Source organism: Pelodiscus sinensis, chromosome 4 (genome assembly GCF_052426305.1).
Source record: "Pelodiscus sinensis isolate ZL-2025 chromosome 4, ASM5242630v1, whole genome shotgun sequence".
NCBI classification, from domain to species: domain Eukaryota; kingdom Metazoa; phylum Chordata; order Testudines; family Trionychidae; genus Pelodiscus; species Pelodiscus sinensis.
Genome location: NC_143055.1, coordinates 71,101,949 through 71,128,142, shown reverse-complemented (window position 1 = coordinate 71,128,142; position 26,194 = coordinate 71,101,949). Strand labels below are relative to the sequence as shown.

The 26,194-nt window shown below is 44.5% G+C and overlaps 1 protein-coding gene across 2 annotated transcripts in view; it reads right to left on the bottom strand.

The window, feature by feature from the left end:
* Positions 1 to 13,926: 13,926 nt before the first annotated feature.
* Positions 13,927 to 26,194, bottom strand: part of DDX60 (DExD/H-box helicase 60) — an 83,106-nt gene continuing 70,838 nt past the window's right edge. For both annotated transcript variants that reach the window (XM_075930185.2, XM_089777934.1), the window contains 6 exons: positions 24,503 to 24,624; positions 22,596 to 22,743; positions 20,041 to 20,183; positions 16,965 to 17,116; positions 16,472 to 16,534; positions 13,927 to 15,235 (listed from right to left, as the gene is read on the bottom strand). In XM_075930185.2, coding sequence (XP_075786300.2) covers positions 15,136 to 15,235; positions 16,472 to 16,534; positions 16,965 to 17,116; positions 20,041 to 20,183; positions 22,596 to 22,743; positions 24,503 to 24,624 — 728 coding nt within the window. In that variant the 3' untranslated portion in view covers positions 13,927 to 15,135. The remainder of the gene's footprint in view (positions 15,236 to 16,471; positions 16,535 to 16,964; positions 17,117 to 20,040; positions 20,184 to 22,595; positions 22,744 to 24,502; positions 24,625 to 26,194) is intronic.

The following is a 26,194-nucleotide window of genomic DNA, read 5'->3' as shown; positions in this document are numbered from 1 at the left end:
AAAAAACTTTTACTATAACGGCTCTAACGATATCGTCCATGACCATCTCTCTCTCGTCCTGCTTGTTTTCTCTGGTGCTTTTTTTTTCTCCTCTGCGCTCACGCAAAAGCAGCAGGCGCATACCACGGCTACCCCCTCTTCTGAAGAGGTAAGCTGTTACAAACAAAAAAAATTACATCTTACTTTTTTTTTTCTTTTTTTTTCTTTTTTGCGGTCATCATTTTACCATAAAAAATAAAACATTTTACCTCAATCACCCCATCATCTGTGTCATAACCACTGTTGGATCCCTGTTATTAAACACAAGTTTTAACTTTTGTTGTCTAGATCCGTATTTTATATCTTTTAAATAAAATAAATTTTGCTTTTACCATCTCTCTCTCTTCTGCCTCTGCCCCCGGTGCCGGGGAGTTTATTTGCCCCTCAGACGGTGGCGGGCGATTTTCCTTATCGCTCGCCCTGGCCCTTGTCTCGGGGCCTATAGCCTCGTATACTTTTTCTACTTCCTCGGGACCTGTTGCCGTGTATGCACTTTCTTCTGCTTTTTCTCCTTCTTTTACAGCATCCCGTGTTTCAGGGCCCATGTTCTCGTATACGTTTTCGTCTTCTTCAGGGACCATCGCCTCGTGTGTGTTCTCTGCTTCTATAGCACTAACCTATAAAAATATAACATTAGTATAACGCGCCCGCGTTTGTCCACCTTTTGCTACAAAGCCGTACAAAGCCACTTACCACGGTCTTCGGTTCTTCATCCAATGTAGGCGTCCTAGGGTTTTCCCCTCAGCAGCTCTTCTTCTTTTTAATGTGCGTCAATCCTCCCCACGTTTTCGACTCTCTCTCTTTAGGATACGAAATGTTTATTTGAGGCAGAGGCATAGCCCTCAGGGTGTCCCAAAAGCGATCGTTTCCTCAACGTCTGCAAAATCCTTTAGACCTGCAATAGTTCTGTATTGGGGTCCTCCCATAGGTCCACGTCGTTTGGTTTTAAAACTAACCAGCTTTTATACAAAATAAAGGCATAAAAACGCCTCCCTCTAACTTCTATTGGCCCGGTCTCAAGGGCAGAGATGAAATTCTAATGGCTCCACCTAATGGGCGGTTCACCGTCCAGGGCTCTCCGTCCAGCCTCCGGCCATTCCCTCTTTCGGCCCCTGCGGGTCGAGGTGGTTCGCACGCGAGCTCCCTTCTCCAGTGTCTCTTTTTTCTTTTCAGAGGAGGCCCCCAGCCCGGAAAACGACGGCCCCACCATCTTGGAGCCCGTGTCATATAAAGGGGCAGGGGCTAGGTGATGTCATGGGGGGGTTAGACAGTAGGGGCGGTGTCTGGTGATGTCATGGGGCAGGAAAAGGGTAGGAGTAAGAAAGGGGGTGGGGCTGGTAGGGGCGGTGTTAGGGGATATCATGGGGTGGGGCTTGGTGATGTCATGGGGAGGAGCGGGGCTTATGGGGCTTATGGGGCCGGGGCCAGGTGACGTCATGGGGAGGAGTCATGAAAGGGGCGGGGCTGATGGGGCGGGACCAGGTGACATCATGGGGTGGGTGTAGGTGATGTCATGGGGAGGGGCTTGGTGATGTCACAAAAGGGGCGGGGTACCTGTCAAAATTGCATGGTGATGGAAGGTATCGAGGCATTAACTACTGGTAGCACTTTAAATACTAACAAAACATTAACTACTGGTAGCACTTTAAATACTAACACAACCCACTTCTTCAGATGACCGGAGTGTTGGATGTCCAGAATCAAAAATAAGAAGAGAGAAGCGGGTGTAGAGGAAAAAAATCGGAGTGGGGAAGAGGCAATGGGTATATAAATATCAAAGGGAAAGCGGAGCAGTATGTAACAGGCAAAACTAATTGTCTATAAGCACTAAAGACTGGATAGTTAACAGAAGCAGATAAAGAACCACTAGTTAACAATTTGAGAGGAAGAGTACTAACACCAGATTCTACACAGACAAAGAACCATTGGCACCTTCGTTGTTTCGTTGGTTGATAATGTCCCAGCCAGCCGGTATCTCCATTTAGACCACGAGGAGTAACGGTAGTTCGAACTAGGAAGCCTAGTTCGAACCACCTAGTTCGTGCCGCGTGTAGCTGCGCGGCACGGGGTTCGAACGAGCGGAGATTTAAAAATGGTGGCGCCCCGCTTATGCAAATGAAGCCCGGGAAATTCAAATCCCGGGCTTCATTTGCAATTGCGGTATGCCTACATTACCCCGCTAGTTCGAACTAGCGGGGTAGTGTAGACATACCCTTAATGAGTAACCAGGCAGATTAAAGTGTTCACCAACAGGTTTCTGTGTGTCCTTTACGGATATCTGATTTGTGTCCATTGATTCTTTCCTGTAGGGACTGTCCAGTTTGTCCAATATATATTGCAGTAGGGCATTGCTGATATTTAATGGCATAGATCACATTACCGGATGTGCAGTTAAATGAACCTCTGATTTGGTGGTGTATGTGGTTGGCTCCAATGATGAATTCGCTTGTATAGATATGTGGGCAGAGTTGGCACCGGGGCTGATTACAGGACTGGCAGTCAGGTCAATGAGGTCAGCCTGAATGTTGTCAGCTTCCCCTGGGCCACTTCCAAACTCTCCCCTCAGAGTATATCTGGCTCCACAGTTCTGGCAGGTTTTCGGGGTTGTAGGGGTCTGAACTCACAGACAGGGTTAAAAACATTTGCTCATTGTTGTGGGGGCCCAGCAGTCCAGACCAGTCCGCAGCTTCAGCCAGGTCTTCAGAGTCCTCCCTGCTTGGGAGCATGGGGCAGGCCTCTGTTTCCTCCAGCAGCTGGGGTCTTCCCTGCTGCTGCCAGCTGCACATGCAGGTCAGAGTCTTTTGGACGCTCCATCTTCACAGTCTGGGTCCATACTGTGACCTCGTCTACTGCAGTCTGTGTCTCCTTCTCTGACTGGTCCCTCTCCATCCCAGACAATTTATTTGCCACCTCCCTAAGCTGGCTTTCAGGAAGATTGACTATTGCCAACTCCGCAGCATCGATTGTACCTGCCTTTGACCTCTCTGGGTCCTTAGGTATTCCAGACCCTTGTCTCTTTTGTGGACAATGCCTCTTAATATGGCCCCACTCCTGGCACAAGAAGCTGACCCTTGTCTCTTCTGAGGACAGTGCCACTTAATAGCACCACACTCCTGGCAAAAGAAGCAGGTCCCTTGCTTCTTCCTTGCCTTGATCTTACTCAGTTTCCCTCTGATTCAGCCTCCGACCTGCGGCTAACTTTGACCCCAATACGTGGGTCCTGGCAGTTCCTCTGTAGATGCCGTCTGCACCCACAGGCCCAACACATCCTTGCCCCTTTTCCCTCTCACCAGGTGGGCCTTTCTCCAGGACTTGCCCCTTTTGCTGCTCTGGGTGAGGCTCCCTTCCCCTACCCCATTAGGGACAATCCTGGCCAGGCGGCTTGAGTGCCACCTTCAGTGATGACGTCACGGGGCGCCCGATGATGATGTCACCACATTGACAGCCCATTGACAGCCATGGAGGCGGGGGCCGATTGCGCGTTCCACCTGGGGTGCCAGCTGCCTCAGCCCGCCTCGGGCCGCTCCTGATCCTGGCTAACGTGTCCATATCTCCCACAGGCCCAACATATCCAGCTCCTGGTGGCCCTCACCAGACATAGTCTCTCTGGGACTTGCCCCTTCTGCTGTCCTTCTGAAGCTTCCTGTCCCCATCCCAGCAGGGACAATCCCTTCTTATATGTCCGTACCTTCCATAGGTGTAACAAGTTCACTGTTCTGTCACCAGTATCCTGGCCCTAGTGCTGAGCTCCCCCCTATGCTCTTTGTGACTCCTGAATTCCTTCCTTAGCAGTTTTAACAGGGCCCGCTGTTCCTCCACCAGCTGCTCCAAACATTCATGCAGGATCCACTGTGCCTCCCAGAGTCCTCTTTGTTCTCCTGGGTCCCTCATAGCATGGATTCCCTCTTTCCCCTCTCTTCTGCAAGGGCACTGATGATGGGCCCAACCAGAGAGAGCACCAGGGTTCTCTGCAAAGAACAGTCCTGTATATTCTGGCTCCATCATCCTCACCTTGAGTTACTCGTCTTTCCATGGCACAGTTCACCTAGTCTGTACCAGTCCTCTTATATCGGGGTGGACTGCAACTGCCCACATTCTCCACCATATGTAACATGTCAGGCCTCATCACCAAGGGTACGTCTACACTACAACATTAATTTGAAATAACTTAGTTCAAATTAGTTAATTCAAACTAAGCTAATTCGAACTAACGGGTCTAGACTAAAAAGCTAGTTCGAATTAGCGTTTTACTAATTTGAACTAGCATGTCCACATTAAGTGGACCCTGAACCAAGCTTAAGAATGGCCGGAAGCAGTGCCAGCAGGGCATCAGAGGAGGACTTAGAGCGTGGAGATGCTGTCTCAAGCTAGCCGAGGGCTGCGCTTAAAGGGTCCCGACCCCCACCCCGGACACACAGTTCAGGGGTGCCCCACTTGCAAAGCAGTCCTGGCTTGGGGTGCCCGGAGTACCCACACTGGGCACATCACAGCACTTGGCCATCAGACCGGCTGCACTTGCCGCAGGCTGCCATCTGGGGAGAGGGGACAATCGGGGGGCTGCAGGAGAGGTTCCACCCCAAAAGCCCGCAGAGCCAGCCCAGTCCTCCCCATCGGGGGCTCGTGCCCCATTCCTCCCTCACCTCCTTCCACTTACCCTTCCCTAGCCCCTCTTCTTGATGTACAAAATAAAGGACAATTGTGTTCAAAAATGGAATCTGTCTTTATTGAACAAAACTGGGGGAGACTGGGAAAAGGAGGTGGGGGAGAAGAAGAGAGAGGCTGGGAGAGGGGAGGGCAACTAAAATGATCAGTGGTTGGGAACAGGTCCCATATGAAGAGAGGCTAAAGAGACTGGGACTTTTCAGCTTAGAAAAGAGGAGACGGAGGGGGGACAGGATAGAGGTCTCTAAAACCAGGAGTTGGGTGGAGAGGGTGCATACAGAAAAGTTCTTCATTAGTTCCCATAAAGAAGGACTAGACGACACCAAAGAAAAGGAATGGGTAGCAGGCTTCAAACTAGTAACGGAAAGTTGTTCTTCACAAAGCAAAGAGTCAACCTGTGGAACTCCTTGCTGCAGGAGGCTGTGAAGGCTACAACTAGAACAGAGTTTAAAGGGAAGTGAGATCAAGTCATGGAGGTTGGGTCCATGGAGTGGTATTAGCCAGGGGGTAGGAGTGGTGTCCCTGCGCAAGGTTTGTGGAAGGCTGGAGAGGGATGGCACGAGACAAATGGCTTGGTCACTGTCTTCGGTCCATCCCCTCCGGGGTCCCTAGGGTTGGCCGCTGTCGGCAGACAGGCTACTGGGCTAGATGGACCTTTGGTCTGACCCAGGATGGCCATTGTAAGCTCAGGGCTCAGGGTCGGGGGTCTCAGTGGACCCCCTTGATTTTCATGCACACCTGCTCCTGGGTAGCCAGGCTGGCAGCTCTCCTGCCCAAGCCAGCCACTTTCCTGTACCTAGTGCGGAGATCGTGGATGAGGTCCACGATGTCCGCACTAGCCCAGGTGGGTACCCGCGTCTTGTGGTCCCGGGCAAGCTCCCGGGAGCCGCCAGCCTGGTCCCGGGAAGAGGGGGAAGGCTGGGGGGCATCGGGTGGCTGGCTCGAGCCGTGCCAGGTGCAGGGTCTGGTGGCTGGGTGCTGGCAGGCTTGCACCTGGCATGGGCATCGTAGCCAGCCCGTGCCCCTTTAAGAGGTCCGGGGCCGGGAGTGGGGCAGAAGAGTTTCCCTGTTGTTGGCCAGAGTGGCCACCAGGGAAACCTGGGGAGGGCTAGCCTCCCACTAGTTCTAATTAAGGGGCTACACACCCCTTAATTCGAACTAGCTAGTTCGAACTAGGCTTAATCCTCGTAAAATGAGGTTTTCCTAGTTCGAACTAAGCGCTCCATTAGTTCGAATTAAATTCGAACTAGTGGAGCGCTAGTGTAGCGCCTATGAAAGTTAGTTCGAACTAACGTCCGTTAATTCGAACTAACTTTGTAGTGTAGACATACCCCAAGAGTGCCTCCTACTTTTCACTCAGGTTATGTCTACACTACAGCAGATTTTCGGAAGAGGAAATGCAAATGAAGTGCTCATTTGCAAATCTTGCACCCATTTGCATATTCTCTTCCGATCCTTTTTGTAGAAGAGGTTTTTGCGATAAAAACTGCAGTGTAGACAGTGCCATTTTTCGGCAAAAAACCCTTTTGCACAAGATCCTATAAACCTCATTTTTTGAGAAATAAGGGATCTTGCACAAAAGGGTTTTGTCCAAAAAGTGGCCCTCATTTACATGCATTTTTTTCCACAAAAACCTCTTTCGCAAAAAAGATCGGAAGAGAATATGCAAATGAGAGTGCAAGATTTGCAAATGAGCGCTTCATTTGCATTTTCTCTTCGAAAAAACTGCCATAGTATAGACGTAGCCTCAGGGAATTAGCATTTTGGTGCTGGAGCACCCCATTCTGGCTGGTATCTCCCTGCTGTTACTTGTTATTCTCCAGCACTCTAGGTCGGGGCCTACATCTCTCCCAGACCGTGGCACCCTCCTACCTAGGTACTGCCCTACCATAGTGCCCCCACTCTCTCGAGTCCTTTCCCTCTGGAGACCCCCGATTCTCCTATGTCCACTTTGCCTCAGTGATCCACTGCCAGTCTTTATCTAGCCCTTGCCACAGGGGAACCTGCCACTCATCATTGGCAATGGGTTGTGGACCTGCTCCTTTTGTCTACCCTGTCTGCCTCCCCACAGCTCTAATATCCTGAGACCTTGCTTCAGGCCCTGCACCCTGGGAGCTTGCCTGGCCAGAACTTCCCCAGCTCTGCCTGACTTTCCTCAGCCCTGCTCTCTAAATCAGGAAGTCTCTAGCTTCCCTAGCAATTAGGTCCCTCCTGCTCCCCAGCCAGAGCAAGAGAGAGTCTCTCCCTTCCTTCCTCCTGGAGCCCTTATTTATACAGCCCACAGCTGGGCCCTAACTGGCAATACCAGCTTCAGCTGTGGGCTTTGCTCTCTGCTCTCTCCCAGGGCTGGGTTTTAGCCTTAAAGGGACAGTGTGGGGCAAATGCCCCATCACACAGTGAGTCTGCAGCTTTATGAAGGCATCAGGGAGTAGTGCTGCAGGTGCTTGGAAGAGTTCCTCAGAGATAATCTGGGAATATAATGTAATAAAATCTCATTGCATTGGAAAATTAGTGATAGAAAGGCAAGGGAGGTGATATTTGATTTGTAAAAAAAATCTACAGAAATATGATTTCAGTGGTGTCAGTAGCATTTGTAGAACATCTATGTCTCATACAAATATCCAGTGTTTAGTAGCATCTCTGTGATATTAGTCTCAGAACTTTGACTTTAAACTTTCTGTTTCTAATAGTTTCTTAGTTTAATCTAGGTTGAGGTCAGTCAGTTAGGTGAACTAAGTTATTTTCAATAGCTCTCAGCATTAGCTTCTGCACCTCCCACTCAAGAACCAGCATGGCCAACATTGACCATGGGCCTGAGGGCAAGGTCTGTGTGGGAGACTCCACACCATGGACTAGGGATGTAAGTGGACTAGTCTACTATCCAATAAGCAAAAGCATATTGGATAGTTGAGGGACTAGTTGCTTCCCCCCTGGTGCTGGGGGGAGCTGGTTTAAAATCCGGTTCCCCCCAGCACCATCTCCGCAGGGGACAGGGGAAGCAAAGGTGTAGTGAGGACTGGGCACAAATCGGGAATCAGCTGATTCCCAGCTCATGCCTAGTCTCAGACATGCCTCTGCTTTTTAAATGTATTAAGAGCCAACAGACCCTTAATCTATTTAAAAGGCTAAAGTGCAACGGGGGGGAACCAGTGTGAGCTGGAAAAGCTGATTTTTGGCTCGTGCAGGGTGCTCCCACTGCCCACCAGCCTTTTAAAAGGATTAAGAGACTGTCGGGATGTGAAGGGTAACAAGAAAGGTTTCTACAGGCATGTTAGCAATAAGAGGGTGATGAGAGAGGGTGTGGGGCCCTTACTGGATGAGGGAGGTAACCTAATGACAGATGATGTGGGAAAAGCTGAAATACTTAATGCTTTCTTTGCCTCTGTCTTCACAGACAAGGTCCGGATTTAATGCATCTGAGCGAGTAGGCAAATGTCATTGCGGAGCCTTTGGCCATTATCTTTGAAAATTCGTGGCGATCCCGGATTGGAAAAAGGCAAATGCAGTGCCCATCTTTAAAAAAAGGAAGAAGGGCAATCCAGGGAACTACAGACCAGTCAGCCTTACCTCAGTCCCTGAAAAAATCATTGTAGCATTCCTCAAGGAATCCATTTTGAAGCACTTGGAACAGGGGAAAGTGATCAGGAATAGTTGACATGAATTCACCAAGGGCAAGTCATGCCTGACCAATCTGATTAGCTTCTATGATGAGGTAACTGGCTCTGTGGATATGGGAAAGTCAGTGGATGTGATAGACCTTGACTTTAGCAATGATTTTGATATGGTCTCCCACAATATTCTTGCCAGCAAGTTAAGGGAATGTGGATTGGATAAATGGACTGTAAGATGGATAGAAAGCTGGCTAGACTGTCAGGCCCAATTTAGAGCCTCAGTAGGCACTGGGGATTAATAACTTAGAAAGGCCCTGGTAAGGAGCTATTTCACCATAGCAGCAGTAAGACATCCACGCACACCCTCTTCCAAAAGAGCTTTTTCAGAAGAGGCATTATTCCTCGTGGAATTTAGGTCTACCAACGTCGGAAAAAGTCGATTTTTGATTTTCTTTTGAAATAACACAATTGCTGTGTGGATTCTAGCACTGTTTTTCTGGAGTAACAGCTGTTATTCGGAATAACTGTGTAGTGTAGATGCACCCAGAGAGAACTCCAGATTCTGTTTCAGATTGCAGTTGTTGCAAATATAAAATCTCTAAATTTGGTAGCTAAGCAAGTAAGGATGACAAAGGATTCTTCAGTTGCAGTGCATGCCCAGCATATGCAAGAAACAGCACAGATGTTTATCTTAGCAAGGAATTATTGTATTAAAATCCTACAGCTCACAGTAAATTGAGTACTATAGAGTACCTTATGTTTTTGGGAAAACAGTAGCCCTATAGGCACACTACCAGCACCCAGGGCAAACTGGAGTGGCCATTTGTCCAATTTGAAGACCCAATACATCTCCACATCAATTCCATTTGAGGTTAAATGTAGCATGGTACAGTCACATGAAAGAGAATACAGATGAACCCCAATATGTTAAAAACAATGAGTAGTCCTGTGACACCCTGCGGTATGTCTAGACTACATGGCTCCATCAACGGAGCCATGTAAAATAGTTTTACTCGGCACAGTCAAAGAAGCAGGGCATAGTCAAAGAAGTTTCACGAGGCATACCGGAGCGATCGACATAGGCTTCCCTTGTCGACAGCGCCACATCTAGACTTCCACGCTGTGCCGGATCAGCCGATCATCGGCACAGCATGGCGGCCATTTTTATTTTAATGAAGCGGGGATTATTTAAATCCCTGCTTCTTTGACTATGCCGAGTAAACTATTTTACATGGCTCTGTTGATGGAGCCATGTAGTCTAGACGTACCCTTAGAGACTAACAAAATTATGGTGCCTCAGGACTACTTGTTTTTAAAGTTACAGACTAACACGGCTACCCCTCTGAGACTTTCCAATATGTTAGTTTGTTGATCAATAATTCACTTCCCCAATCTGTAGAAAAAGGTTAACATGGACATAAATGATGGCACCTCTTTAAGGAAGGCAATGGCCCTATTGGACAAGGTACATTCCTAAGGAAGCTTTAAGGTAGTTTGGCATGGAGCCCCTGTTGCCAAGCTAATCCTACTGTGAGAATTAAGGACCTCCAAAGGTAGGCCAAGGTGTTTCTAAATCTCCTAGATATCAACACTGGGATTCATCTCACTGATACAGGATGGACCTTTCTGGTCCAGCACCCTCAGAACCTGACCAGTCCCAAAGAAGGGAATTTGCCAGACCAGGGGAGATCCCCTGCTACTGGTTCCCCAGCCCACCACCCCTTCCTGCTGCTGACCCCAGCAACCACTCCCCAACACGCTGCTATGACCCACCTCTCTTGCAAGGCTGCCATGCTGCTGCAGCCCTGCCATCTTGGGCTGCCACATCCCCGAATCTGGCCCTGTTACGAGGGCTGCTGCATCCCTAACCCTGGCCCTGCTCCTGTGGCTGCTGTCTCCAGCCCTGCTACCAGGACTGATGTGGCTGCCACAGCCCTAGCTCTGGCCCCGCTGGTTGTCACAGCTGCCACATCTCGCCCAGGTTGTATTACAGGGGCTCTGGCCCCACTCCCAACCCCTGCCGTGCTACTATCAGACCTACAAACTCACAGCCCAGCAGGGATCCCAGCTGCCAGCCCTCCTGCCACTGGGCTCCCAGCCAGGACTTCCTGGTCCAGGGACACGCATGGTTCTGCCAGTTTACAGATGTTACTGGACCATAGTCTCCCAGTTTTGGGAGGTTCAACCTGTACAATGAGTTGCATATGCAGAAACTATTATAAGATAAAGTTCAGCAAAGTGGTAGAGTCTTCAGTCTGCCATATTAGAGATTTGTATTTTGTTCTCAACTTCTGTGACTTGAGAGACCTATTATAATCACCAGGTGGCTTATTCACATTAGGGAAAAAGGAGTGTTTTACATGAAAGATGATTGATGATATGTAAAATCTCAGTATGGTGTGGGCCATGTTACATTTTACATTGATTTAGGTAATCATGATGAATCAAAGACCCTTCTCTCCCCTTTTTTAGATAAAGCTTTAGAAAAGTCAGACTAGCGCTCATAGTCTCCTCATTCTTCAAGGGATACCTATTAATAGGAGAAACTTCTGATTGATCATATTGTACTTTCACCCTTTTTATACAGATTCATATATTTTGAGGCCAGGAGAGCCCAGTAGCTCATCTAATTTTTGTGTAACACGGGCTACAGAATTTTCATCTGGTTACTCAGCTTTTTCGCCTGTGTTTGGCTAAAGCATAGGGTGACCCTATTTTCCTATGCAGAATATGGGACACCTGGTAAAATTACTCTCATTCAAACAAATTAGTGATCAGTCATACAAGCATTCAAATTATCATCAAGTTGATTGAGACCGTTAAAAAGAAATACTGCATAGTTAGATTATTTGTATTTATCTTATATATAAGGCTTAGGGATTTAAATGGGGAATGGTGGCATATCCCGACTGTCCCACACGCATGGAGAGAGGTTACACATATATATTTTCATAAACCTGTCTTACACTGAGGGGAGGGAGGGTGGTGAATCAATACAACCATCCCTGCTGGGTGCTCTCTACCCTCTATGGCTGGCTGAGGCCCCAAGGATAGACCTGCCTCTCCTGGTACCTGGCACTGTGTCTTCTTGAGGCAATATGCGGGCGGAGCAAGCATGGTTATGTTCTCCTCCCCACCCACCGATTTCTTCCTGGTTCACACCAGAATGGGCCACCAGCAGTCTTTCAGCACTACGTGGGAGGGAAGGGGCAGGAGCTGCTTCCAGCCTCAGGGAGAAGTTGAGGGAAGGAATGACCTGGCCCTTGTTTTTGCAGAGCTCTTCCCTCTCTACTCCCACCCTTCTCCTAGAAGCACCTTGTCCCTTCCTGAAAGTACAGTTTGCAAAGGCACTATCATCTCCAGGCTGCTACTGGTCACTGATATAACCCAGTCACCTCCTGTCCCCTGACTACAGCACAGGCAGGAAGGGGTTAAACTGTAAGGGTGCCTTGTGTATCAGATAATCTGATTGCAGGAACTTCAGTGAACCTGTCCAGATAAATAGCTCAGCTTGGGTTCTTAGGGGATGGGACAGCCTTGAGCTTCGAGGGGGCAGGACCCAGGGCCGGGCAAGGGTAAAGAGGGTTCTAAATGCTTGCCCTGAGGGCTGCTCTAGAGCAGGGGTCTCCAAACTACGGCCCGGGGGCCGGATGCGGCCCGCGAGGCCCTCTCATCCGGCCCGTGGAGACCTTTTTGGATTCAAAGGCAGAAGAAGTGAGATTGTTTCAAAACCCATTTGAAGCAGATGTGGCCAGTTGCCCAGATGAACTGCAGCTGGAAGTCATTGAATTGCAAGCAAATGACCTCCTTAGGGACAAGTTCAAAATAGGACTGGTGGGTTTTTACCAGTTTTTGCCCAAGGAAGACTTTCCTAATGTCAAAAGTTTTGCATCAAGGTACCTTTCAATCTTTGCAACAACATACCTGTGTGAACAAACATTTTCAAGAATGAAATACGTGAAGAACAATTTGAGAACAAACTTGTCCGATGATAATCTCAGGTCACTGTTGATGTTAGGGACAACAAATCTAAAGCCAGAAATGTCTGCTATTTTGGCATCCAGGAAACAATTTCACCATTCACACTAATACAGGTGTTCATGTGTAGTGTATGAATGTGTTATTAAATAATAACTGAATAAAATAATATTAAATACATAATTAAAAACAACATCCATGTTTTGATTGTTTTTTATTTGGACCTCAAGTGTGTAGTCGGCCCCCGAACTGCTGTTTGATAGTTAATGCGGCCCTCGGGCTGAAAAGTTTGGAGACCCCTGCTCTAGAGCTTGCATGTTTGAGTTATGAACGGACTGGAAATTGCTGGTTCCCTACTACTCCAAAGCTTAGCTGAGGTGCAGAGAGGCTGCAGAGTGCCAGTGCTTTATGGGGCTTTGGCACATGCAGAGCTCAGGTTCTTGAGGCCAGAGCCCCAAACCAATGGGTCTTGAGTTTTACCGGGATACAGGCCCAGCCAGAGGCAGTGAGGGAAGGAAAAAGCCTGCTGGCCTTATACACACACACACCATTGCTGGGTGGGTGACTAGCAAGCAGGGATTTGTATCTGGCCAGCAGTAGGACTTGCCAGTAATGGTAGGAGCTGGGAGACAGAAGATATGGGGCAATTTGTCCATTTTTAAGAAAAAGTAAGGGCACCCATAGGAGGACTTAAATATGGGACCTATTGTCACTCTACTAAAGCATATCTTCCAGAAAGTCAACCAGTCTTGATAGGAAGACACCAGGAAATGGTAAATCCATCATTTCCCTTGGTAGTTTATTGCAAAAATTAATTACTCTCGCCTTTAAAATGTATGCCTTATTTCTAATTTGAATTTATCTGACTTCGACTTACAGCCATTAGTCCTTGTTAGACCATTCTTTGCTTCATTAGTGTCTTTTCTTACCCATTATTTCTCCCCATAACAGTATTTCCAAACAATAAACAAATCACACATGATCTATTTTTGGCAATATAAACAAATTCAGTTCTTCAGGTCTCTCAAAGTGCATCTACACAGCAGGGCTTATCTTGAAATAATCTATGCAAATTGAGCTACTTCAATTGACTAGCTTATTTCAAAATAGCTTTTTTCAAAATTGGGAGCATCTACACAGCTCTTATTTCGAAATAGAGCAATCTGCCTTGACTTCCCTTACTTCTCATACAATGAAGGTTACAGGAGTCGAAGTAAGAAGCCCTCCAGCTTGACAGTATTTTGACATTATTTAGAAATAACTAGTGTTGTTTCAAAATACCTTAGTCCACATCTACACAGCAGACAATTATTTTGAAATAAAGCTGCTGTATAGACGTAACCTCAGTGTAAAACATTTTTTCACTAGCTCTCAAATAACTTTTGTGGATCCTCTTTGCACCTTCTCTAGTTTTTCAACTTCATTTTCAAAAATATGGACCCAGATTTTTATGTCAATCATGGCTTCTTCAGTACATCATTGCTCTTTTCCATTTTCATGGTAAAGTAATCATTTTAGTTTAAGAGGGAAATCATGGTACACATTTTAATTAAAACATTAATTTCTCAGAGTATAACAAAAGTTAATCCCTTAATTAAGATTATTTTTATAAAATACTAATTAAACAAAGCATAAATTATTTTTGTACATAATATTTTATTTTAAATTCTTAATATTTAACACACTCTCTTAAAGACATACTTGAACCTAAATCTTTTTTACATTGTTGATATTGTTAATCACTAAATAGCAAATTAAACATTATAAAACAGAGTTAATCTTTTAAAATGAACTACATAAAGTAATTAAATATTCAAGTAAGTCTACTGCAGCTACACATTTGGAAAAGAAAATCTGGAACATCTAGTTCTATCCTCTTGAAGCAGAGACCAGAGAATGACAGGATAAAGAAACATATCCAGGAAGGTGAATGTTCTCTAAAATCACATGCAATAAAACACTTGAGCATATACATAACATTAAGCATGTGAGTAGTTCCATTTTAGTCAGTTAAATTACTTATGCACTTAAAATTAGGATGGATTGGGGCCCATTTTTAGGCTAGGAAGTAGGGCCAAGATCCTAAAAAATATTTAGGCCAGTAAGTTTTATTGATTTCAATGGGGCTATGTCTATACTATAGGGTTTTTGCGCAAAACCAGCCATTTTCGTGCAAAACCCTGCAGAGCATCCACACCTCAAGCATGTTTTTGCACAAGAAAATGTACAGTAAAACAGCAGAACCAGAGGGCTTTTTGTGGTGTAGGTATACATCTTTCTATGAAGAATAACTCCTTTTTGCACAAGTGTTCTTGGTCACAAAGGTGTGTGTGGATGCTCAACAGGGTTTTTTTGCGCAAAAAGAGCACAGGTGCTCAGCGTTGCGCTTTTGAGGTGTGGACACGCTTTTGTGCAAGAAGTTTTTGTGGAAGATCTCTTCTGCAAAAAGCTTCTTGCACAAAAACCTTGCAGTGTAGACAAAGCCTGGCAGTTAGGCATCTAAATAATTTTGAGGATCTGAATCTAGACCTATTGTCAGTCAGAGAATAAAAAAGCTCTAGCATGGCCAAATGGTTTGCTATGCACAGTAGAGCCAGGAGTACCATAACTGTCACAAAAATCTGTAAAATCAACACATCTTATATCTGTGCCAGTAAAATAGGAAATAAAACTGAGCTGCTGAGGAATTAAATTGCTGACACATTTAAAACTTTGTTATTAAAACTAATTTAAATTACTATTCTAAAACAGTTGTGAAAATTTTTTTCCAAGTTATAACAAATGAGAAAAAAGTTTTAGAACTTTGTTTTTGCTTCAGCACATAGATAATTTTACGTCTTTAGCCTTAGACTTTTTCCAGTTTTGCCCCATAACTGTAACTGAGTTGGTTAAATGCCTGCACAACATTGTCCTCCTCATCATCACAGAGTTCACTTAGAGAAACACTGCAAAATAGAGGGAAATGATTAAATGTACAGTTGCTTTTATGTAAAGAAAGAACATTTTATTAGTAGTTTAAATTTTAAGACAGCTCCCAGTTTGAAAATTTAAAACTTTATAAAAATTATGTTTAGAGCCTCTTTTTTTCTAAAATTAATTGGTAGGAAGTACTAATGTACACCATGTAAAAATATGTCCTATGATAGTTTAATTTCTGATGTCAAATTTCTTGAGTTTGGTTGTGTTTTGAGGCCACTCATCGAATTGGGGACTCTACAATTTACAGCTGTGCAATTTTAGATTCTGTGATTCCAGATTCTGCATGTACAGGTCACCATTACTCCAATAAGAAGTTAGTTACTCTGCCTCCTAGCAAAGTATTTAGACACATACTTAAGTTTATTCCTACTCAGCAATGCACTTAATCATGTGTTTCACCTCATTACTGTGAATAGGATTTCAACACACTTAAAGATGTGAACATACTTAATTGCTTCACTGAACAGAGGTGGACTGCTAATGCAGAGCCACAAGAAGCTATGGGATGTTGTGTTGTATTAGCCTCTTCCTTATGGAATGATGTGGGGGGAGTTCTGTAAGGAGATCCTAAGACAGTTGTCTTCTTCCTGAGTTCATTCTCTTGACATCAGTGTAACTACTCACATATTTAAAATGGAGCATGTCTAAGGTTCTGTATCACTGTATCAAAGTGCACAGCTTTTTTTCCAAGAAAAAGTGACTTATAGTGAGATTTATCATTATACTTTGTTTATAGCCTTGCTGTCAATTACTAGTCAACATAAAAGTGTTTTTAATCACACTGATTTGAAATGATTTTTCAAGGATGATTTCATAGTGTTAAATGTGCTACTAGCCTGGTGGTGGTTACACTGACTTTACTGATGTAGGTTTATTAAATAAACAGGTCAAGTTTGTTTGCCAAGATTTAATCTTTCTATAAACCCATTCTATCCTTTGCTCATGAACATTGTACTGTCATCCTGTAGGCATTTAGTGAATTTCCCTTTCTTACCATTTCAACCACTATTTTACTAGTGATGTAAAAATAATTTCTAAGACAATATTATTAAAAAATTCACATTTTTCAAAAGACAAGTGAAAACAGAGTTTTGTTTTCAGTTCAGGTACCATGCATTTTTTAAAAGCATCTTAAATTGTTTATGAAAATTAGTTTCCCTTTTACTCCATTTTCTTGTTTAGAATTACCAGAATATATATACCTGATAGCTTTAATAGTGAGTGTAAAGTCTTTCAGCAGAAGATAAGCTTCTCCTTTATGTATACTAGAAAAAGAAAAGATTTAAAAATGTAAGTAGCCAGTATTTAAAGTATATATAGTAGAGGCAGGGGAGCTGACAGACTTGCCAGGTGCATTGGCAAGAGGGGAGGGCAGTTCCACACTCCTAGAAGGGGCAGGGCTTCAATCATACGGGGGTGGGGCCAGGGCAGCCAGTCCTCAGCGCTGTCCAGAGTGCATTGGGCTTTGGTGGCGATTTAAAGAGCCACAGTAGCAGCGGCAGTGGCTGGGAGCCCCAAACCCTCTTGAATTGCTGGGCTCTGGGACAGTTGCCCCTTTTCCCTTTTCCTCTTGTCCACAGCCTGAATACAGGTAATTGTTTCATTTGTGTAATTTGCATAATGTTTTGAGCCTCTTAAACTATTAGGGTTATAACCATGAAAAATTAAGCCATCAAAGAAACATTAGCTGCTTACCCATTATCTTGTGCCATTGCTGTCAAAGAACCATGTTTATAGAAGTCAAGTGCATAAGCATTAAGTGGCATTATTTTTCCTCGATTATCCAATTTTTTTAAACAAAGCACGGGAATATTTCCAGAAGTAATACCAAGGGTACGAAATATAAGCTGAGGAAACAATACAACTTAATTTTAAGATTCAGATATTTTAGATTTACTATGTACATTCTTTGCATGCTTATCCTGGGTTGCTCATGTTTTGACGTTACTCATCTACATATCACCTTAATATTTAAGTAGGGTTGCCACCCATTAAGGTATCACCCAGACAGGCCAGTTTTTTATTTCTGTGTCTCGGTCCCAGACTTAAGTCTGATCCTGCAAGCCTCAATTCAGCAAGGTCTGAAGTCAGTAAAATTACTCATGTGTCAGGCACATGCTCAAGTACCTTGCTGAATTGGGGCCCCAAGAGCAAAAATTCCATTGACATCATTGGTTAGTTTTGTTTGCAGAACAAAGCTCTTACAGCATTCTTGCTGAAAATAAGGTAATAGTAATCAATATTTTACAATTATGGTTGATTTATTTTATGAAAAGCAATATTTCTTAAAGAATCCTAGCCAAGAGTACCTGAAAATTAGGTTCATAATTCCTTAGACTCCTAAAGAACCAACCAGATTTTCAAAAATGCTGAGCACCTTCCACCTCCTATTGAACAACGGGATCTTCTGGACCCTCAGTATGTTTTTGTGAAAAAATCAGGCCATTTATTTAAGTGCCTAAATATTCAAGAGCTTAAGTTTAAATTATTTTTTGTAATTTTTTCTTCCAAATTTATACCAAGAAGGCTACATACCAAATGGAATCCCAGAGTGCATCCACACACAAAAATTACTTTTTTTTGAAGCAGAGGCAAGGAAAATAACTGCACAAATAATCAGTCTGTTAAATACTGCAGAGTTCATATCAATGGATGGAAAGGGTAGGAAAAAATTGCCACTGACAAAACCTCTTGTTTACTAAAGAGTTTTAAATTACGACAAATTAATATTATTACTAAAACAATCCACAATTTTTCCTGTAATTGTTATTTATTCTCTTCTTATCGGATTACTACTAGTGTAGAAAAAAGGCTTATTAAGGAATTAAAAATGACAACTCAAGACTTCTGTCAGCTTAGTGTATGATTGAAAAATGGTGATTGTCTCTTTTTTATTTTTGGAATCTAGTAAGGAAACACCTATGCCAATTTTAGAAGTTGTTTTATTCTTTACAAGTAATACAATTTATGTATTTTTCTATTTATAACAATGGGCTTATCCAAGAAACTTTTAAGTTAAAGAAAAAATAATCAACTTCATCAAAGTAAATTAACATTCTCTCATAAATAGCTCAATAGCTTCCCCTGCAGTCATCCAATGCAGATAGAAGTAAGTAAATATACCAGGGAGTGTGTCCAAGCATTAAGTATTACCTACTGAAAATGGCAGATCTCCAGACAGTTAACCCTAGAGTTAACGCCCAGAAAGCTCCACAACTTATTTCAATTATGGTGGCAGTAAATGTAAAGAGAATATTTCTGTTAACAGATTTCAACTAGATAGAGTACAGGTTGGACCTCTCTGGTTCAGAACCCTTGGAACCTGGCCAATCCCAGATGAGGGATTTTTCTGGACTAGGGGAGGTCATTTCTGGTCCCCTGTCACCAGCTCCCTTTGCCTGGCCGCTGGTCTCCTGGCCGGCTCCCCACCTGCTGCCCTGACTCCGCTGGGCAGCCATCACTGTCATTGCTCTGAGACTCGCCAGGCAGCCCTGCGCTGGGACTCTGGGACACGCGAGGCAGCCATGCGTGCCACACTGTGGCTCCAGGACTCACAGGGCAGCTGCAAATACCACGCTGTGGCTTTAGGACCCGCAGGGCAGCTGCACATGCCATGCTGGAGCTCCGAGACCTGCTGCGCAGCTATGCACCACATGCCGCAGCTCGCTGCCCCACTGAGCTACTGTGACTCCCAGCTGCACCAGGCAGCTATGCACCAGGTCTTCCAACTCCCCTGGGCAACCCCACTGCTACATGCTGGACAGCCCCACCTTCAGCTAACTGTGGGCAGCCCACTGCCCTGCAGGGATCCTTGCTGCTGGCCCTCCACCAGGACTCTCTGGTCTTGCAACATCAGTGCCAGACCATGGATGTTGTTGGACTACAGAATCCCAGTTAAGAGAGTTTCAACCTGTATTAGATCAAAATCAGCACCAAAAGTAAAGAGAAAATCTGAGCCCTGGAAAACAAGCATTTCTTATATTTGAAAACATGAAACAAGCTCTTTGTAGGAATATAGGTTGATCCTCTCTAAACCAGGTCCAGCAACATCCATAGTCAGGCAGAGAGTCCTGGTAGAGGACTGGCAGCTGGGAGCCCTGCAGACTGGCAGAGCAGTGGGCTGCCAGTGGGTCCGAGAGCCCACCTGGCCACAGCTGGACAGCCCAGCAGGGCCAGTAGCCTGGTACACTCTAGCAGTGCTGCTTGGTGGGAGTGGGGGAGGGGGTTGGTGGCGGGGAGAGACCAGTGTCTGAGCCAGGGCTGGGATGGCTGGTAGCAGGGGGCTAGAAATGACCTTCTCTGGTCTGACAACAATCACTCATGCAGGGCCGGTCAGGTTCTGAGGGTGCCAGATCAGGAGGTCCAACCTGTATGAACTCCTCAGGAGTAATACAAAATATAGAGCAAACTTTGCCTGAGCATACATCCTGTGCACTTAAACTAAAATCCATGCGAATGTAGGTCAAGTCGATATGAGGATAGAGACCCCATCTCTAATAGCAATAAATTGCTGTTTTCTCTTCTAGTAGAAGATTGCTGCCTAAATTTCCCTATACTTGTAAAATAGATCAGGAGATTACCTCAGAGCTGTTAAGAAATTTAGTTTTACAATGTTTGTCAAGCACTTTGATATTCTTAGACAACAGGTAAATAAAAAGCGTAAACGATTATTGCTAGAATGGCAGCTCCTTTTTCATATAGAGTATATGAATATATTTATTCTGTAGCATAGACAAAGTGAACCTGCATTAATACTTTATAAACAACTTACATTGTTGACAGTCTCTGCATGAAGTAAATCACTATCCATATTTCCAGAGAGGCATGCAAAAGGTGAAACAGCTGTTCTTCCCTCATTACAACTCATCAGGTGAGATGCCAGGTTAGAGTCATTGCATTCTTCACCTGAAAAATCTAACCAGAACAAGATGTGAAATAAAGAGTTTAAGAATACACAACACAACTGTCCTTTGAGAGAGTACCAGTTAATGCAAGACATATTTTATTTCTCTTTCTATTTAATAGTCTTCTATATAATTTTGACTTTATAGGCAGCACTTAGAGTTGTCTATCAATTTCTGTGATAAACTTCTGCTTTCAGTTGCTTAGAATTCTATCAAACTTTAACTACTTGGTTTGAAGAAATGCCTTCAGGGGGATGAAACAATACAGGCAGTCCCCGAGTTACGCGGATCCAACTTACGTCAGATCCGCAGTTACGAACGGGGTTTGCTCCCCGTCTCCCTGGTCTGCTGGTCTCCAGCCTCCAGCCTCTGAGGATGCCGGCAGCGGGACAGCTGCGGCGCGTCTGGGCTGTCCCGCTGCCAGCGTGCTCCGCGGCTTTGCTCCCCGTCTCTCTGGTCTGCTGGTCTCCAGCAGACCAGGGAGACGCAGAGCAAAGCCGCGGCGCACGCTGGCAGCGGGACAGCCCAGACGCGCTGCAGCTGTCCCGCTGCCGGCATCCTCAGAGGCTTTGCTCCCCGTCTCCCTGGTCTGCTGGTCTCCAGCATACCAGCAGACCAGGGAGACAGGGAGCAAAGCCACAGAGAACCCGGGCGGCGGGACCGCAGTGCGTCTCGTTCCGCCACCAGCGTCTCCCTGGTCTGCTGGGGAGGGGGGCGCAGCTAGTACGCCCCCCCACCCCTCAGCAGACCAGGCTTTTCTCCGGACGCCTGTGGCAGAGCAGCTAGGGTGCTGCCGGTTGGTCCCGCAGCGCCGCTCTGGGCGCTACTGGACCAACCTGGCAGCACCCCAGCTGCTCTGCCCCAGGCGTCCTGATTCAGCCGCTGCTGGTCAGTTTCAGCAGCGGCTGAATCAGGACGCCTGGGGCAGAGCAGCTGGGGTGCTGCTGGGTTGGTCCAGTAGCGCCGAGGAGCTGCGCTACTGGAGCAACCCAGCAGCACCCCAGCTGCTCTGCCCCAGGCGTCCCCAAGTCAGCCACTGCTGAAACTGACCAGCGCTGACTACAGGAAGCCCGAGGCAGAGTTGCTCTGCCCCGGGCTTCCTGGAATCAGCCGCTGATCAGTTTCAGCAGCAGCTGACTTGGGGACGCCTGGGGTTCTTAAGTTGAATCTGTATGTAAGTCGGAACTGGTGGTCAGTTTCAGCAGCGGCTGAATCTGGACGCCAGTTCCGACTTACATACAGATTCAACTTAAGAACAAACCTACAGTCCCTATCTTGTACGTAACCCGGGGACTGCCTGTATTTACAATTAGACCTGTAACCACAGAGATATCTTCTGGAGATCCCACGAAAAATCTAACCAGATTTAGCAGGCTTAAAAGAACCATATCACCATTTGCATATGCTCAGTTGAATTTAGAGGACTGCTGCTACAATCCAGGAACATTCCACCTGCACTGAGCAAACTCCAACCCTCCCTCCCAGTTACTACGTGCTTTTCACAGAGCAAGCACGTTGGATGGGATATACATACATTAGCAACATATCCTCTTGTCTAGTTGTAGCTGTGCAGAGCTAGAAGCCACTATGGTAACTGTATTTGTAATCTCAACCAGAATAGCAAGGATCTTGCTAGCAAGATGGATTTTTCAGGCAAACACTGCCAACCTGTTAAACTATCGTATTTCTTTCTACTTACAGGTTCCGTTAGTCTTTTTTTTTTTTTTTTTTTTTGCTTGAGTTTGAACCCACGCTTTCCTGTTCTCTTTTCTCATTGAAGGCCGTTATTATTATCCTCCTTCTAATGAGGCTAACAAAATCCTCTTTCAGAGTCCATCAGTGCAGGTCCTTTGACTTGCAGTTTTCTTGTCAACTAATGTGAGTCCTCACAGAACTGTTGCTTTCATATAGAAACTAGCAGGTGTTGCCTTGTGAACTAAGAACTTGGGCCATGTGATGGGACATCTGCCCCTACAAGGGTTAAAACCAGTCTAGGATGGCTGAGTAGTAGGCAGCCACAGGTGGGGCTGCAGATAATTAGAGCACAGCTGACCCTGATAAAAGGGAAGCTGCAGACCAGGGAAGGGGAATCTGCCATAAGGAGCCTGAGGGGCAAGGTTGGCTTCCTAGAGGGCTGCACAGCTAGCTCCAGAAATGGCCTTAATATGGATAGTAGGCTCAAGAGAAGAGAACAGGAGTGATACAGAAGTGATGGTGAGACACTGCTAGCAAAGGGTGCTCTGTGAGGGTTGATAGAGCTAATTCCCAGCGTAACCTGCAAGAGGTGCTGTGAATTGAACTTTGACAGGTCCCCGTCTTCGATTGTACACTTTCACTAAACCTGGCTCTAATAGCCCAAATATAATATTTCAATGAAATAAAGCACAGTAAATATGAATATATAAATGTAGCATTCACTTGCCAATTTTTGAAAGAGGTAGTTGGTATTCTTGTTTCATATCAGCCATCTTGGAAATCATCAATAAAAAATGGCCAAAATTCTCCCCTATTTTGCTGTTGTACTCCTCTAATGCAACAGCAAAGTCTTCTGGGAGATCTTCGAGGAACACCTAAAATAGTACAAATGTTGAGGGACAGAGCACTTTCATTCTAGAATATTACCAAAGTTTTCTAAGCAAAAAAAAGGGAACAGAAAAACTGAGATGTTATGTCTTCTTTTGTTGTGATGATTCAATGACAATAGTTAGCATAACTGATGTTAAGCATTTTCAACTTAAGCCATTGTTCTTAAAAGCAAGACTTGAGAACAATCTATCTTCATAATAAGTCACACCTTGTACTGGTATTGTAACCTGCAATTTTGTAGCTGCAGAATTTGCTCTGTTATCCACACGTTATCACAGTTTCTAGTGCTTGAAAATGTTAACTGTTTTCTTCCTGAGCTTGTAAAAAAGCTGAATAGACACTCTGGTAGACCCAAATCAATAATTTATGCTGTAAACCTTGTTTACATAGGAAAGATGTTACCCCGCCACACAAACATCCGATCTTCCTCTTACTATTAAAAGAGTAGAGCAGAGGTTTGTAAACTATGGTCCATAGAGCAGCATTAAAAGAAAAGAGGGGAAAAGTGTATAAAAATGTATTGTAATATTTTTCCATGTAAGCAATTAATTGCCATAGGGATCTTAGTTGAAAGAGAAGGGCAGTGATCCATCAAACAGTTACTAAAATTGGAGTCCCTGAAAGACTTTTTAGCTGTTGTAGAGAAAAATCTTCAAGTTCAAAAGAAGATCTTCTTGTTTAGCCCACAAGATCGGGCCTGCAAAGGGCTCAAACTCATATAAAGATCATCAAATCTCCAGCCTTTGTATTTGTCATAAGTGATTTTTTTAAAATTAATAATTATGCGTATGACTTGTAACTCACAGAGAATGACTAGTTGCTTAAGAAGAGTTGTACCCATCTTCAACATATGACTGATCAGCTACCTTGCAGTTGAGAAGGACCAGCTGATTATAAAAGCCAGCAAGAGGCTTAGTTACTGAAGACAGCTTCTAGAAGTAAAATGACTGTAGTAGGAAGCTCCTAGGGCAGGAAAAGACCTTATAAAAAGTAGGTTGGTGCCTGTGGTATGCCTTAAAGCAGAGAGATTCCCGGGCAAGTGATTCTAGACTAAAACATGTTAGGATCCAGATAGGTCCGTGAAAAAGACCCTGGGTCAAGGGAGAATGCTGGGTTTATTTGTGGATCTTATGTTGAACTGTTTTATTGTGGAGTCCTAAGAAAGAGCTTATTCAATACTGAAAGCCTGGTTCTATCCCTCTTTCTTAACTGAAGAGTCAGGCTAGCAAACTACAGTCACACAGGCTACATCTAGACTACATCCCTCTATTGGCAGAGGGATGTAAATGAAACACTTTGAAAGTGCAAATAAAGCCGGGATTTAAATATCACGTGCTTCATTTGCATACTCACGTAATGGCGCTCTTTCAAAAAAGCGCACTTTCAAAATTGAAACCACAGTCTAGATGCAGTTCTTTCAAAAACGGGGCGCTTTTTCAAAAGTTCCTGTACTGCGTCTAGACTGCAGATTCAATTTCAAAATAGCGCTTTTTGGAAAGAGTGCCGTTATGTTATTATGCAAATGAAGTGCAGGATATTTAAATCCTAGCTTCATTTGCACTTTCGAAGTGCTTCATTTACATTCCTCTACTAACAGGGGACACAGGGACAGTGTAATATTTTAACGTCAAAAGAGAGGTTGACTCTCCAGCATATCTTGTTCAAATCACCAACAATCAGCCTGTTTTATTTTTCATTCTTCACTAAATATTTTTTAAACAAAACAAAAGTGTTTCATCTTACCTTTGACTGGTAAAACTTCGGTTTAGATTTCATAATACTGGCTGGGATATATTTTCTTCCAAACAGATTTGCCAGTACTAGCACTAGCTGTTCCATTACCTCTTGGGAAAATGTCTTTGAACCTATTCAAAATAGAAACCGCATATCAGAACAAGGACATTGGGATTAAAACCTAAACTAGCCAATACCTAAAGAGCTTGGGAAAACTCATGCAGCAAAACTCTTTATTTCTAGGAAAACTCTACTATATAGGTAAACATACATAATGTCACAGCTTGTGATATAATATGGACAGTGTGTCAAATGCCATTATTCTGCATGGACTTTGGAGGAAATAGGAGCTGCCATGTTGTGTGTCTAATATTTCAAAGGAAACCTATTAAGATAATTTTATTGAGGGAACTCTGGCTTTATCAAGAGTTTGCAGACTTTCTTGATTTCTTCAAATCTGATTTTACATTTGAATATAGCTCTGGTCTCTCTGATCAGTCACCTCTTTTTGGCAATGGAAAGACTAAATGTCTGCCATGACTCTTTTAGATCTGTTAGTTGTCTATGATGCTGTAAGATGACGAGGCACCACTGTTCAGAAAGTTGCATATTCTGATAAGGATGAAAGAAGCATGATTGAGGAGCTCTACTGTATTCTCTCTAAAAAGATTTGTAATCGGCAATTGTACATCTAAACCCAGGAGCCCCTCGCTGGTATTTTTGTTACCCTTCTTGCTCAATGTATACATAAGGCCCCAAAGTGAGATAAGGAATTTTCTGGCATGGTGCCATAAGTATGCTATTGATTGTGACAGACAGTTATGACTAATGCAGGCATATCTCAAGACTGTTGTATCCACTTTATAAATTTTATCTGTATCTCTGTGACTCCAGGCTTGAATGTTAGTTGATTGGGGAGGGTTACAGAGCTCCTTTCAGGAACTAAAACTGGCCTGGGGGTTGGGGGGGGGGGATGCTGTTACTATACACCCTGGCTGTGTCTAGACTGGCAAGTTTTTCCACAAAAGCAGCTGCTTTTGCGGAAAAACTTGCCAGCTGTCTACACTGGCCGCTTGAATTTCTGCAAGAACACTGACTTCCTACTGTCTGAAATAAGTGCTTCTTGCGGAAATACTATGCTGCTCCCGTTCGGGCAAAAGTCCTTTTGCGCAAAGCTTTTGTGCAAAAGGGCCAGTGTAGACAGCTCAGATTTGTTTTGCGCAAAAAAGCCCCGATCGCGAAAATGGTGATCGGGGCTTTTTTGCAGAAAAGCGCATCTAGATTGGCACGGACGCTTTTCCGCAAAAAGTGCTTTTGCGGAAAAGTGTCCGTGCCAATCTAGACGCTCTTTTCCGAAAATGCTTTTAACGGAAAACATTTCCGTTAAAAGCATTTGCGGAAAATCATGCCAGTCTAGACGTAGCCCCTGAGAGATAAAATACCACTACCTGGGGGAGCTACACATACTTGCTCAGAGTAGCTTCAAGAGCCCAGAATACAAAGGAGGACTTTGTGGGTATAAAGACTGAGTTTAATCTTATTGAAAGGGGCTCTCGTTTTGATCCAATAAACTGACATGAACCTCTGATCAGAGTGGAGAGGGGCAAATCCTTTGGAAGGATTGGAAGAACCAGAACCAGCCATGGTCACCATAGGATTGATGGGTATATTTGTTTAGGTCTTATGTTTTCTTTGTAATCT